Below are 16,382 nucleotides of genomic sequence, written 5' to 3'. Positions count from 1 at the left end.
GCATATCTCAGAAATTTCACTTTTCTTTGAGGTATAGTAGTCTTGGAAATAGCATACATAAGTTCTGCAGGCATGGAAGGCTTGGACTTCACATCGGTGTGTACAGGGATGCTTACGTCTTTGCAAAACAGGAGTTTAAAGGAGAAGAGCAATGTTTGCGATTCACTTTTCTCCTGCAGTTTCGATATATATATATTTTTTTTGGCATGTCGGCACTTGGCTTTTCAAGTACTGACATTTCATAAAAAAGAGCCAAAAGTATGGTGATCCTTCCCTTGAAAGGAAAATATTCTCTGCGGAAAGGAATGCTGTGTTTAGAGAATAGTTGTCCTTTAAGTAAATAATTTTTTAACAGAACTGAAAGCATTAGTGAAGAGTGTGTGCTGCTGGCAAACGTACCTGCTTCACAGGTAAAGTTCAATGGACAAACCTGTCTTCACCATTTTTCACAACAATGTGTGGGCCTTTGGGGCAGAGGGAGAAGAGCAAATTCTCCACTAATCTGCTAGTAATGGCATACTAAAAGCTGTAAATTGTTTGCTGTAAATTGCACATATGTCAATTCCACTTTGTCTTGTGAGTTTTCTTATTGCAAATGTGTACTGTTTAAAATATAAACTTTACAAAATATAATGAGACCTTAATCAACTTTAAACACTTTTTGATTGTTAACACTGAGTTCCTATTAGAACCTTGAACTTAACACTATACTGTGATGTTTTTATTTGCTTAAAACTGTTCTTACTGTGCTGATTAATTCTTGAAAATTGTAGTGTATAAATGTTTACCTGTAAGATTGTACAGTGTTCCCAGGTTGTGGCTGAAAATGGCTTCAAGAACAGTCCTGCAGTTGATAAAAAAAATAAGAAATAAAAATAGACAATGGAATGCACTTTATATCAGAAAACGTTTATTATATTTTTAGCAAATTAGAATAATTATTTCCCTGGTGCATCAGAGACCTGCTCACAAATAGATTAGCTAAAATACTTGTACAAAACTTGAAAATATGTACAAATACATTGTCTAATACCATGCTGAAAGCTGTGAATAAAGTTTCACTGTCTCTGTTATAACAGAAAAAGAAGAAAGAAAGAAAAAAGAAAGAAAACAGTTGTACTATAGGACAGATACTGACATAACTGTTTTTTGAGAAGACATATCAGAACCATACTGGACTTGATGAAATCCAGATTGAGTGGAATTGTTCAATATGTACAGAGGCAGCTCCTGAATGCTTTATCCCATGAATAGGTCCCCTCAAATTACCTATGGTATGATCGCAGTTATTCTCATTAGGGGTAATATATAATTATTAACCATGGGATGATTGAAGGCAATCTATAACCAAATGGGATAGGTTATTTCAAGCAAAAAAAGGGAAATTGGCTAGGCTTAAAAGCAGTCCATAAGAGCATCTAGCTTTGTATTTATGTATGAACCTAAAAGAAAGAGTACTTGTAAAAGTTCTATCATCATGAAAATGCAAAGGGGAGATAACTGAACAAGGAAGATTCAGTGTTTCCTTGGAATATGATTGGGGGGGATCTAATTAGATTCCAGGAATTCTCACGTAGAAAACAAGTTCAGTTTCTGATCATGAAATCCTACTGCTTAGCAGTGGGAGTGGTGAGCATTGTACTGCCTATCTAACACTAGAGGAGTGGTTTCCAGCTCTGAAATTGTAATTGTATTAGCCTTTTTGGGCTGATTTCTATCCCTTTCAACTTTCTGGCTTAGAAATGCGTGTGTTTGCACATTTTTCCCATCGTGCAGCACCGTAGGGCTACGGTTAAACTATTCCAGGTGCCAGAAAGTCTGCTCTTCAAATTTCCCCTTAGAACTAGCTGGTTTCTCAGTATTACCACTAAAATCTGAACCTCTGTGACTAGTACTTGCTCTAGAACCTGCTGGAAATCACTAGGAAGCCTTAAACCGATACAAGTACTCAACTCCCCTTGTCAATAAGGAGAAATTAATCCTAAGCACTAAACAGCCTATAATTGCAAAGTAGCAGCTCTTGTACTATACAAAAAAAGTACCTAAACAGACATGTCAAAGGGTCAGCTTCCGGTGATTTCTCCTGTCCACCTGGTGAATCTGGGCATACTGGGGCAATGCAGCAACTGCCTCATGTACACAGACAACCCTCTCCCCCTACCTCCCAACACTACAACCTGTGAGAGATGCACTTACATAGCCAAACTGGAAGCAAAGCTCTCTCCAGCCCAGATTGTGCTAGACAGTCAAGAGGAGAAGGTTAACACCTGCACTACACCTCAAGCAACACATAGCCCTTCAAAACCCACACCATCAACACCCACACATAGCAACACTAAACCCACATATGCAGAGGCCCTTAACATTAACCTGCCCAAGCAACAAGGCCCTCCGAAGCTGAAATGCAAACAAACACCAGTCACAACCAAAGTGACACATAGCTCACAACACCAGTGTGCCACCCAACAACAGCCCCTAAGGCAAGACAATGTACGCAAAACTTTAGTCATAGGTGACTCTATAGTCAGGCACACTGATGTCCCACTCACAAGGCTGAACAAGGAGAAAATTACAGTCAGCTGCCTCTCGGGTGCCAGGATCCACCACATAACGCATGCACTCAAGTCACTCCACAACAAGTACAAATACGACTCTGTCATTGTCTATGTTGGAGTGAATGAATTGAGCATATCTCCCTGGACTACATGAAAAGTGACATGGAAGAGCTCTCAGATCATGTGGCCCAGGCAGGTATGACCCTAGCCCTGAGTAGCATCCTGCCTTCGCCCAGAATGATACCACAGTATAAGGACAAAATGACTGACTTCAACAATTGGCTAAGTTTCTGGTGTCATTCAAAGGGGATGCAGTATCTGTCTGCCTGGGAAGACATGATCGACAAACTGCGATGCTTTGCCAGAGATCGTCTGCACCTGTCACCCCTGAGATTCAGGTTACTGGTTAAAGCTCTTGCCACCCTATAGTGCCTTTTTTAGGCAAGGTTCAAAGGACAAAACCACCACTGTAACAGATTCAAGCATGCAAAATCTGAAGGTAATGTTACTCAATGCTAGAAGTCTAAACCTCAAAATGCACTGTCTCGAGGCACTCCTAAAAATGGAGAACATCGATATCTGTGCAGTAACTGAGACCTGGTTCAAGGCTCCAGAGAGCACCCCTGCAAAACCAGGCTACAACTCTTACCACACTTTTCGGCCACCAAACCAAGACCGAAACACTAAAGGTGGAGGAGTGTCCATATTCACCAAGGATATTCACACCTCCAGGCTAGTTGCCCAACATAATACATCTGAAATTCTCCAGGTGCAACTAACACTAGGTAAGACTGCAATCCAAATTGCAACTTGCTACAGATCCTCCACCATGTCCCAAGATTCTCACTACACCTTTCTAAACATACTGGAAAATATTAAGATGCAACCAAACACCCTAATACTGGGTGATTTCAACTACCCTGCCATTAACTGGAAAAACTACTCAGGTACAAGCACATTTTTCCAATGGTTCTTGGAGCTCATAAATTCCAATGCCCTGGATCAACTAATCCATTGTCCCACCAGGGGCTCCAATATCCTAGACCTGGTCATTACCAATATGGGAGATAGATGCTCCACACCAGTGGTCACCCCCTCATTGGTCAGGTTTGACCATAAGCGAATCACTCTTGACATCCACACCCCACCCCCCCAGTAAGGAAACCTCCATAAAAGACTTCTCCAAAGCCAACTTCATGCTACTCAAGTCAGAAGTGACAAACGTCATGACACCCATGCAGACAGGAGCTGAAAATTTGACTGATGAATCCTACACTAAGGCACTGTATGAGCACATCCACTCCTGCATGAATCATGCCATCCCAAATAGAACCAAGATGCTCTCCTTCAAAAATAGGAAGTCAGTCTGGTGGTCTCCTGCCATAAACAAACTATACAACAGAAGGAAGAAACTGTTGCAAAAAAGAGGAAAATCCCAGGATGCAAAAAACTCCCTCACCAGCCTCAGTAAGAAGCTGAGATCCCTCATTAAATCCTCCAAAGCTAGTTACAAAAATAAAATTGCCAAAGATTCCAAAGACAATCACAATGCATTCTATAGCTATGTCAAGAATCTAAATGGCAATGCTCCGATCAGAATGGCATTAAATATACTGATCCCAAGGATATTTCCAATATCCTGGCAGATCAATTTAGTGCCAACTTCACCCGCTCTCACCCCCTAAAGGGCCCATTTCAATACCAAAAGATTGCAAAATTCTGGTAATCATGGCCACACAGGTAGAAACCACACTCTCCAGAGCTAAGAATACAGCATCCATGGGACCAGATGACATCCCGGGCTGTGTACTACATGAACTACAAAATGAACTGGCACCTCACCTAAATGTCATGTTTAATCATAGACTCACCTCGGGCTTCGTGCCCACTGAATGGCACACAGCTAGAGTTATCCCACTCTACAAGGGGGGTTCCACCTTGGATCCCGGGAACTACCGTCCCATCAGTCTGACGAGCCTGATCTGCAAGGGCATGGAATGCATTATCATGGAAATTATAAACAAAGACATTGGCAACCTTCAAATACTGGACCCCACCCAATTTGGGTTCGTGAAGGGTCGATCTTGACTCCTGAACCTGATTGACTTCTTCAAATCAGCCTTCAGAGCTGTGGACGAGGGCAAGGCAGTCCACACAGCCTATCTGGACCTCACCAAGGCCTTCAACACCATCCCACACTCTGGAATCATAGATAAACTTACTAAGCTGGGCATAAATCCCTACATCACTTGATGGGTTGCCAACTGGCTTACTGGCAGAACCCAGACTGTAAAAGTAGCCGACTCCAAATCCAGCTCCAGACAAGTGACAAGTGGAGTACCTCAGGGTTCAGTCCTGGGACCACTCTTGTTTGGCATCTACTTCTCTGAAGTACAGGCCAACACTAAGGGACTCTGGCTATTAAATTTTGCAGATGACCACAAACTGGATGCCATTATTGAATCCCCAAATTGTGTGGATATTCTACAAAAGGGCCTTACAGAAACAGATGCTTGGTGCCGGAGCTATGGGCTCAAGCTTAATGCCAAGAAATGTATAGTTATTCCCTTTGGGAAAAAACATGTACTCATGAATTACCACATAGGTGGCAGTACACTAAGCACCAAAAGTGTGATGAGAGACTTAGGGACACAGGTGGACAGTGGTCTCACCTTTGATAACCAAATCGCCACAACAGTCAGGAAATCCTTCTATGTGGCACACCTCATCACTAAGGGCTTTTCATCCAGAAAAAAGGAGGTCATTGTCCCACTGTACTCATCCCTCATTAGACGCATTATAGAGTACAACGTCCCATTTGGTATGTACCTCACAAGACATCTGCAACAGCTGGAAAGGCCGCAGAAATACCTCACTAAAAGAATCACAGGTCTAAAGCAGATGCCCTATGCTGACCATCTAAAAAACTCCAGCTATACTCTGTGGCATATCGTCTACTCAGAAGCAATCTCTGCTTAACATATAAGGCCATGTCAGACCCTGAGCTGTTGGACATGCTCCACTTAAAGAAATCCCAATCCCTCAGAGCCAAACGCTTCAGGGATCTAAACCTTGTCATCACAATGAACAAAACATGCTGGAGGGATAGGTTCCTGACCCAGAGACTCCCCATATGCTGGAATAGACTGTCCATACATGTCAAGCAAACCGCCTCCTTGGCCTCTTCAAAATGAACATTGACGATTGGATGGGAGATAGGAAATTCACCCCGGGGATCATGTCAGTCACCCTGCTAGACAGGGGTCCAGGGAAGTAAATACTGTGGGAAGAAATATCCAGGGAATTGTTATGGTTAGGCTTGTATATGCCCTAGGGCCGATAGCCTAGTACCAACCTATGAACCTATGAACCTATGATAAAGGATATTATTTGCAGAAGACATACAGGAAACCATCTAACCAGCTGAGACCTATACCTGCAGTGGTCAAGCACATGAGCACACCTGAGGAAGTGAACCCAGGTACAACAGTATGCAACAGTGAAAGTACTGATTTACCAATATGCATAATTAATAAGTTTCAAGGTTTGATTTGTTCCCTGACTCTGCAGAGAAGTCTGTCCTATAAATTAATAGGCCTGATGTGTCACTGAGCCAAGAACCAATGTCAGACCTGAGACACTGTCAGAGGGTTAGAAAATGACTTCACTGTATGACTTATTGATAGTAAAGGACTGGTTGTAAATTATCACTAAATAAACTACGGCATCAGCAAACTGTGAAAATGGACACTGAAATATAATTTTACTCCTGTAAATTATTAAATAAGTCTGAGCTTGATAGAGAGGTACACTGAGTTATGCAAATACGCTCTGCAGAAATGAGCTTGTACAGAGTATATAGAGTGACTGCATATATAAATATATAAAGCCAGATTACTTTGTCAGTGATTAATATGTGCCCATTCAGTGCTCCGTCTATGCTGGTAATAAACTGCTGCAAACTATGCCCTTGTTTTCTATGTTAGTACCTTTAAACTATATAGCAGGTTAGATCTGAAATGTATGAAAAAAATCAGTCTTTTCTGAAGCACCAGAAGGTATTGCATAAGGAGGTGTATTCTCAGGTTTGTATTAAGTGCATCAGAAATGACATTTGAGTAAGAAAACATTTCTGTAAACTTGTTTTAAATTCAGGTTGAAGTCTGTTTCCAGTACTTACTGCACCATTGTTTTGCCATATGGTGATATATATATACAATGTATGTGTAGTTAAATGTAGGATCAAAAATTGTCAATATGCTACTTCTATTTTTATCTATTTGTCAACAGGGCAAGAGAACTAGCCAAAATACTATTTCCAGCCATGATGTGGGTCAAAATGGCATGAATACAATCAGGAAGTGATCCACACATTATAGGAAATATGCACACGCATACCAACCTCTGTGCTTCCTTTCCTGATACTACACTTGCCATTACTGGACTAAACCTAGGCTCTATCTGTTTTGTTGTGGCTTTAATTTTTGTTGTTGTATATGTGTGTGTGTGTGTGTGTGTGCATGCGTGTGTGCGTGTGCGCGTGTGTGTGCGTGTGTGTGTGTGTGTGGTATTTGTGTTGTATGTATGCATGTGCTTGTGCCTTGTTGAACTTGCATTACATAAAAACAAGCTACTTTTATAAATCACTGTTGTTTTCTTTATTTGTTGTTCTAAAGATGATAAGCAATGCAGTCTGAAACTCCAGAAAAGTTTCCTGTTGGAGAGTCTAATGGACTGTGCTGGTACCCATGTTGGTGAACCATCGACCATCAATTTGTCTTCACTAGATTGGAAGAGACAGTACATTGGCAAAAGTTGCAAAGAGATCAAGGAAAAGTACATAATTACACAAGGTATGGCCTTTTGGATCGTGTGTGTGCACATGTATTTTTGAATTATATTTGTATGTATTCATTTGTTTATATTTTTCAAACAGCTCATCTCAACTTGACAAATGTTTTTTACAGAGGCCACCAGTGAGAAAAGCTCTCACCGTATGAAAAAAGTATAAAAGTATAAAATACAACATATAATGTACAGTAAAATGTATAAAAGTACAAACATATTCATTAACACCAATACTGAACTATTGATAGTGTGTGCAGTATGTATTTATCTGGAAATGACAGTCAATTCATGCAATTTGAAAGAAAGAGTTTGATTAATTAGTCCATAAAGTAACCATATATATATCTTTTGACAGTAGGAACATTATATTTGTACTGAAAATCCTGTTGAGCATTATCCATGCTTGCTATATTTTGGACACATTAAGGACTGAGTAAAAATTCTGAAGTGAAGTTTAGAAATCATTCAAACTAAGACAGACGGAAAGAGAAACTTTATTCCAGACTATGGATAAGAAGTGGCTAGGAGCACTGGTTAATTGCATGGCACAAGAGGTGTGTTGCTTCATTTGTAACTGCCTGTCTATGACAATTAGTTGTTTTTCTCTATGTAATTGACAGGAAAAATCACAGCATGTTATCAGCATGTGAAGCAGGACCTTGCCACGTTAAAGTTTTACTCTATTACAAATTAAGAGAACATAATTCTCTAGTGAAAACAGTAAATGCCTGTCTTGGGGAAGGGGATGGCATAATGGTTAATGTCTTTACCACACCAATACAGCATATAGAGTTTGAGTCCAACCTCTGACATTGGCAAGCTTATTATAGTCTGCAAACTAAAAGCCTAGCATTTGCCTGTGAACCTGTTTTAAACAAGTATTTGAATTCTGTTGTGATTAAAAAAAGAAGTTACTCCACCTGGGTTGGTGAATCACACATACTATTAATCTGTTTATTGTAACGTCTCATAAACAGGTAGTTTAGCATAGAAGATTAGGGCTACAAGCTGTTAATGAGCTGTAGCCCTAATAGTCCTGTAGTCCTTTGTTTTGATTTTATCGGTTTCCATTTGCCTGTTCTGTGACTCAGAGCAAGAGAAAATGTTCCAGCTACCCTGAAAACAGGTACTAGTATGTTAACTGATAAAATAAACCTCCTAATGTTAATATAACATTAGGACTGCTGAGACTTTTCATCTAATGACATTCATTCACTGCAAGATTACTTCGTCACTTTCTGGTTACTAAACATCCTACACAGATACATCTTTTACTTCATTTATTTATTTATTTACTCAGTGTTCTTCATCTTAGTTCCACTGTTCCAGTGTCCTTCTTTTAGTGGAGTCCCTAGCTTGGACAGATTTAGCCAGGGCACCAGGAATTTTGCATTCTTGTTTTCGATAAGTGCTCTGGGATCTTTTACATCCATGGGAGCTATCATCGACTCAGGTAGATGGGACCTCACCTGAATGTCTAATCTGAAGGGTTGCACAATCATCCCAAGCTGCACTGTGTTACCATTTCTTGGAAAATTAATCCACGTACCTGACGTGGGAATAGAATGCCCTGGAAAAATGGCTTCAGAAAGAAAGATTAACTTTATTCGGGTATTAAAACCCAATATAAAACAACAAGCTTTTATACCATGTGCTTCATCAGACAAAACAGTACACCAGTAATCTTGTGAAATACCCATATCTCATGACATAATGGCCTTAGCATACTTATCCACCTATAATTCAGTATTTAGCATTTTGGCTGTTATAACCACACCTCTTAAGTTATTATTAATGCATTGTAAGACAGAAAAACAAAAACAGTGCCCTTCACGTTTTTTCAATATGCTTATATTATGCCTTTGTGTAGCAGCAAGCTTCATATTTTTTCTTTCCATATCCTTATGTAATGCATTTGTATTCATTTTTTCTCCTGATTTCTGACAAATGGCCACATATTCATAAGTTCATGGCTGTATACTAGGCTAATGACCACTAGGGCCTTTATAAGTATAGCCATGCAACTGAAATATATCTCATGAGTTATTGTGCCTTAGAGGTTATTATAAAGGGTGTATGGTATGTAAGGCATGCTTTAATGGTCACCTTTGTCCATCAGAGACATTGGTGCTAGACTTGGGGTGAATTTTCATTTTCCCCATCCACTAGTCCAGGTTACAGAGAAATAGGATTAGGGAAGGTCTCTTCTTCACACGGAGAGGAAGACTATTCCAGAGAATGGGAATTCTCTAGGTTACATATATTTCCCTCCAACATATCCTGTTTATGTTGTAATGAAAGTTTCTGCCCGTAAACCTCATAGATCTGATGATTTTCATTCTGCTGATATGCAAAAGGTCCATCATAGTGCGATCCAGGGATATCTTGTATGCCAGGCATAGATCACCTCATAGCAGTCTGTAGAAAACAAGAGTATAGTGATAGAGATTTGAGGCAATTTGTACAGGACATTGTATTTACTCCCTGTATTTTTTTAGTGAGGAAACTCTGAGGACATTCCAGTTGTTGTATCTGCCTGGTCAGGAACATATCGAAGGGGATGTTATTCTCAATGATTGGTCTGATGAGAGCCGAATGCTGTGGCACAATTACTTTCTTGGGCCTAGATGCCATGCCCTTACTTAAAAGTTGAGCAATATAGAATGGCTTTCTTACTACCTTGGCCACACATTGGACAGGTTATTATCTATGTACATCCTGAAATCCCTTACTACTGGGTCTGCTCTTCAATTCATAGGTTCATAGGTGTGTACTAGGCTAATGCCCCTGGAGTCTTTACAAGCCTAGCCCATAGGATTACCCTGGCATCATGCCACCCGACCTTAGTTCCCAGTGCCTCTGTTAAGTAGAGCCACTGGAGTGATCCCTGGGGTGAATTTTCTATTTCCCATCCACTCATCAAGATTTCTTTTGAAGAGAGCCAGTGAGGAGCTCCTCTTGACATGTATGGAAAGTATGTTCCATAGCATGGACAGTCTGTGGGTTATGAACCTGTCCCTCCAGCTTGTTCTATTGTTTGTGGTAATGAGGTTGAGGTCTCTGGAGCATGTAGTGTGAAGGGATTGGGATTTCTTTAGATGTAACATTTCTAACAGAGCTGGGTCAGCCATGGCTTTGTAAATCAAGCAGAGATCACGTCTAAGTAGGCGATATGAGACAGAGAATAGTTGGAGTTTTTTGAGTCTGTCCATATAGGACAAGTGCTTAAGGCCTAAGATCCTCTTTGTGAGGTATTTTTGTGGCCTCTCCATTTGTTGTTGGTGTCTAGTGAGGTAGATGCCAAATGGGGCATTGTACTCGATGATTGGCCTAATGAGGGAAGAGTAGAGGGAGACAATGACCACTTTCTTCCTGGATGCAAAACCCTTAGTAATGAGATGCGCCACATAGAAGGACTTTCTGACCACACTGGCAATGTGGTGGTCAAAAGAGAGGTTACTGTCAACCTGTGCTTCCAGATCTCTTATGACGCCTTCTGTGTTCAGTGGACTACCATCAATGTGGTAATTTATGGGGACTGGGTTTTTCCCAAAGGGGATGACGACACATTTTTTGGCATTGAGCTTAAGACCATGGTTCTGACACCAGTCATTGGTCTCAGTGAGGCATTTCTGTAGGATGTCAACTTCACTTAGGGAGTTAATTATGGGTCTCAACTTGCAATCATCTGTGAACTTTGTCAGCCAGAGTCCCTTCGTGTTGGCCTGGACTTCAGAGAAGTAGATACCAAACAGGAGAGGACTCAGGACTGAACCCTGTAGGACTCCACTCGTGACTGGTCGACAGTCTGACTTGGAGTCAGCTACTTTCACACTGTGGGTTCATCTGTGAGCCAGTTTGCAACCCACCTAGTGATATAGGGGTTGATGCCTAGCTTAGTGAGTTTTCTATGATTCCTGAGTGGGGAATGGTATCAAAGGCCTTGGCCAGATCAAGGTAGGCTTTATGAACCACCTTGCCTTCATCCACAGCTCTGGTGACTGACTCAAAGCAGTCGACCAGGTTGAGCAGGCATGATCTACCCTTCACAAAACCAAACTGTGAGGGATCCAGAGTGTGGAGGTTCCATATATCTTTGTTTATTAGGTCCACAATGATGCGTTCCATAGCTTTGCATATCAGACTTGTCAGGCTAATAAGGCGATAGTTCCCAGGGTCTGTAGTCGCTCCTCCTTTGTGGAGAGGGATGACTGTAGCAGTGCACCATTCGGTAGGGACAAGGCCTGAGGTGATGCTGTGAGTGAACAGGGCACACAGGTGAGGTGCCAGTTCACTCTGTAGTTCAAGTAAAACACAGCCAGGGATATTGTCAGGTCCCATAGAAGCTGTATTCTTCGCCTTGGACAGTGCTGTTTTAACCTGTGCAGCAGTAATACTGGGTGCCTGGCAATCTACTGATATTGTGATTGGTCCTTTGGTGGGAGAGAGAGGGATAAAGTTGGCACTGAATCTGTCTGCCAGTATATTGGCAATATCTGTTAGCTTGGTTTAGGATGTGCCATTGTGCAACAGCTCCGAGCAAATCTGGGTTTTGTCTTGGAGATTCTTTACATAACTATGGAAGGCCTTGTGGTTGTCTTTACTGTCTGCTGCAATCCTCTTTTCATAGCTAGCTTTAGAGGATTTGATGAGGGATCTCAACTTTTTCTTGAGGCTGATAAGGGAGTTTTTCCAGTCTTGGGACCTCATGTTATTTCTCATCAGTTTCCTCCTTCTGTTGTAGAGTTTGTTTATGGCAGGGGACCACCAGATTGGCTTCCTTTTGCTGGTGGAGAGTGTCTTGGTTCTATTGGGTATGGTGAGATCCATCCATTTGTGTACGTGTTCGTACAGGGCATTAGTGTATGATTCGGTGGTCATGCAGCTCTTCTCCAATTGCATGGGTGCCGTGAAGTTAACCACCTCTGTTTTTAGGAGCCCAAAGTTAGCTTTGGAGAAGCTTTTCATGGTGGTTATCATTGCGGGGGGGGGGGGCTGGGAGGGATGTGGATTTCCAAGGTGATTAGTTTGTGTTCAGAACTAACCAGGGAGGAGTTGACTATTGGTACAGAGCAACGGTCACCCATCTTAGAGTTTTTTTTGATGAGATAGTTTCCCAAAGTGGCTGACTTCTCAAAAGGCACTGTTATGCATTTCTTGACATTGAGTTTTAAGCCATAGCTTTGGTACCAGTCATTTGCCTGTCTTAGTCCTTTCTCTAGAATGTTAGTATCTTAGGGGTATCTTATAACCATTTGTCATTTGTAATTGTCTGCAAACTTGGTCAGCCAGTGACCCTTGACAGTGGGCCTGACTTTTGAGAAGTAGATGCCAAAGAGGAGTGTATTCAGCACAGACACCTGAGGGACTTCAATACTGACCAGCCTCTTTGTGAAGGTGGTCTCTGTGATCTAACTTTCTAGGTCATATCTGTGAGCTAGCTGGCTATCCAGTGCATTACACAGGGGCTTATACATAATTCCATGAATTTGAGGGTGGCCGCATCGGTGCAGCAGTTAGTGTTGCCGCCTCACAGCAAGAGGTTCTCCGGTTCAATCCTTGGCTTGGGTGCCTTCTGTGCGGAGTCTGCATGTCCTCCCTGTGGTCGCATGGGTTTCCTCCGGGTACTCCGGTTTCCTCCCACATCCCAAAGACATACTGTAGGTGGATTGGACACTAAAAATTGGCCCTAGGTGTGTGTGTGTGTGTGTGTGTGTGTGTGTGTGTGTGTGTGTGTGTGTGTGTGTGTGTGTGTGTGTGTGTGTGTGTGTGTGTGTGTGTGTTCCTTCTGTGGAAGGTTGGGCACTGGGTTGGCAACTCAACACCGTAAAACTCCACTGCCAATCATGAGCGGACAGGTGATCCACTGTGGCGACCCCTAACCGGGAAAAGATGAAAGAAGAAGAATAAGAAAGTTTACAATGCCTGAATGGGATATTATATCAAATGCCTTAGCGAGGTCAAGGTAGGTAGTATTCACCATTTCACCCTCATTCATTGCCTGAGTGATCTTCTCAAAGACTTTCACCAGGTTTAGTAGGCATGACCTGCCTTTGATGAAACTAAACTGGGTGAAGTCCAGTGCCTGCAGGTTTCCTATGTCATTGTTAATCATTTCCATGGCTTTGCATGTGGATCTGTAGTTCCCAAGATTTGTTGATGGTCTGCCCTTGTGCAGAGGGATGACCATTGCAGTCCTCCATTCATGTAGCACAAAGCCTGTTTGAAGGCTATAATTGAATAGTGATTCCAGTGGTGCCAATAGGGCATATTTCAGGCAATTTGGAGGCATCCTGGGATATTGTTGCTGGTCATTGAAGCTGTGTTCTTGGACTCAGAGAGCACAGCTAGGACCTGCTGCATATTGATAGTTGGAGGGGTTATGTTAAATGGTATTTCCTGTGAGGTGGTTGGGGTGAGTGGGTGTTGACTAGTAGGTTTGCTATATCTCCCAGCTCTGTGAATGTGGCTCCATTTACAACCAGTTTGACACAATATTGTATTCTGCCTTTGAGGTTTCTCACATAACAAAAGACATTATGGTTCTCCTTGGACTGGGAAACTATCTTCAAAATTGATTTTTTTGGACATAAGCTACCCTCTTAGTTGTCTATTTAGTTTTATGAGAGAATGTTTTTGTCTTTTTGGGTGTTTGTTTTCCTAATTTTAGATATGAATTTTTCTTCTTTTGTTATACAGCCTATTTAATTTTAGATTCCACCAGGTTGGTTTGTTTTTAGAGTTTATTTTGAGCTTACGTCTGGTAGGTATAGTAGCCTTTATGCTACCATTGACATGGTTGTACAGAGTTTCTGTGAATAATTCTGCATAGGCTGCTGTGTTATCTGGGTTTGAAAGGGGATAGAATTTTGACATGTTATTGCTTAAAAAATGTAGTTTGCCTTGGAATAGTCTGTAACTGTTACAGGGTTTACTGTGGTCCAGAACTAGTTTTTTATTTCAAAGGAGACCACTTTATGATGTGATATTACCAAATAAGACATGGCACTCAGTGGGGTGCAGCATTATCCCATATTTGTAAGTACTAGGTTCAGTATGTTTGCACCTTTAGTGGGCATATGCACTATATGAACTAGGGTGTTTTTAAAGTCTAGGAATCTGCGTGCCTGCAAACTTAGGGTTGTGTAAGATTTCCAGTCAGTAGAGAAGTAAAGTCCCCCATGTGTAGGGTATTTGGTTGAATGATGAGTGTCTTCAGTAGGTCTACGTGTGATCTATGAGTTTCCTGGAACATAGAGGGTGGCCCATAGCTTGTTAGGATATGGTATGATATTTTGTCTATGGTAATCTGTATGTGGAGAAACTCTAGCATGCCATCCTGTTTAACCAACCTAGAGGTGTGTTTGTTACTGATGTAGATTAAGACACATTCATCTTTAGCCGCTGTCTGTGCAGCCACTGGTCTGAATGAGTGGAATGCACTGAGGACTTGCACTGCCAGGGTACTATCTGTGGCTTTACACCATGTCTTAGTAACTGCACAGATGTCTGTATTCTCCAGGGTGAGGAAAGCTTGGTGGGAGTGAAACTTCCTGGCATTGAGCAGTAACACCTTTAGATTCTCATGAGTTGATTTTACTTTGTTGGATGGTTTGTCAATTCAGAATTAAATAAAAAAGGTCTATGGGGAGGGCAGTGTTTTAGCCAATATTTGAAAGCCTAGAGGGGATAGGTGCAGACCATCTTTAACAATGCAATGTGGTTTGTTAACCATATCCTCCCATGCTGACAAATAGTTTATCCCTTTAGAATGACACCAGAAACTAAGGCAATTATTGAAGTCAGTCAATTTTTGTTCATATTCTGGCATCATCCTTGGTGAAGGTAGGATGCTGCTCAAAGCTAGGCACATACCAGTTTGTGACACATAGGCTGACAGCTCTCTAATGTCACTCTTAATATTGCTAGGGAGTTATGCTTCAGGTCATTTACACCTAAATAGACTATGACTGAGTCATACTGGTACCTGTGGTGTAATGCCTTGAGTGCATGCATAGCCTTGCAGATCCTGGCTCCTGATAAACAATTTACAATTATTTTCCCCTTGTCCAGCTTGGTGAATATTACATCAGTATGTCACACAATGGAGTCCCTTATGACTAGAGTCCTGGGTAGTGTGTTGGCTTGCCTTATAGGCTTTTTAGTAGAGGCTCCGCTGCTTGTGGCTGTATCTTTACTTTTTTAAGCATTGCTTTTGTTGAGTGTGTTTTGGTTTGCACAAGACAATTTTTTGCAGTTGGGAAAGATTGGCATTTAAGTGCCTCAGCGTAAGTTGGTCTATATGTAAGGTGCATACTCTGTGTGGTAGGGGTAATGTTTGTTTCTGCAGCATGTTCTGTGAGCTTGCAAGTAAGAGCTTTGCCTCCCATAACATTGTTTATCTACATCTCTCACATATTGCATGTTTTACTTTGAGGAATTAATGGTTGTAAGTAAACATGAGACAGTTGCTACATTGTCTCAAGATACACATGTCCACCGCATTGGTTGTGGTGAAATTGGGAAGGTACATATCCATGATGTCAGGTCCTTTATTAGATGAATTACAAGAGTGTGGCATGCAAGGGGTTAAAAGAGAGCAACTAAAGGTGCCTTTGTGATTAGGAACTAGATCAGACAATATAATACTACTTTAAGGGGCAGCGTTCCTCAATGCACAAACTAGCTGTGCTCTGCTTATCAACTTGCAATAGTTACTCTACAATCACCGATTTACTGGGTACAGTTTCAGAAGTAGTTGTATATGAAAATTTTACCTTTTATGTGTCTGTTACTATACAAGTCACTGCTAACTGCCACTGCAGAATGAGCAGTTCTGCACTTAAAACACAGAATAATGACTAATAATCCCTCTGGCCAATAAATGACTATATTCTTCTTCAACATGGATAGACTAGGCTACCTCCTACTGTCACTAGGTGAATAAACTCAGTCCTCTTAATGTAAAAACACACAAAA

The 16,382-nt window shown here is 41.4% G+C and overlaps 1 protein-coding gene across 2 annotated transcripts in view; it reads left to right on the top strand.

Annotated features, from left to right (window-relative positions):
• Positions 1–16,382, top strand: part of LOC122791715 (intelectin-1a-like) — a 655,125-nt gene that overhangs the window by 352,490 nt on the left and 286,253 nt on the right. For both annotated transcript variants that reach the window (XM_044059612.1, XM_044059613.1), the window contains exon 3: positions 7,232–7,408. In XM_044059612.1, coding sequence (XP_043915547.1) covers positions 7,232–7,408 — 177 coding nt within the window. The remainder of the gene's footprint in view (positions 1–7,231; positions 7,409–16,382) is intronic.

The sequence above is a fragment of the Protopterus annectens genome, chromosome 17.part0 (assembly GCF_019279795.1).
Source record: "Protopterus annectens isolate FY-2018-M chromosome 17.part0, PAN1.0, whole genome shotgun sequence".
Lineage (NCBI taxonomy): Eukaryota > Metazoa > Chordata > Ceratodontiformes > Protopteridae > Protopterus > Protopterus annectens.
The sequence above is the reverse complement of the archived record's forward strand: the minus strand, read 5'-3'. Positions and strand labels throughout refer to the sequence as shown.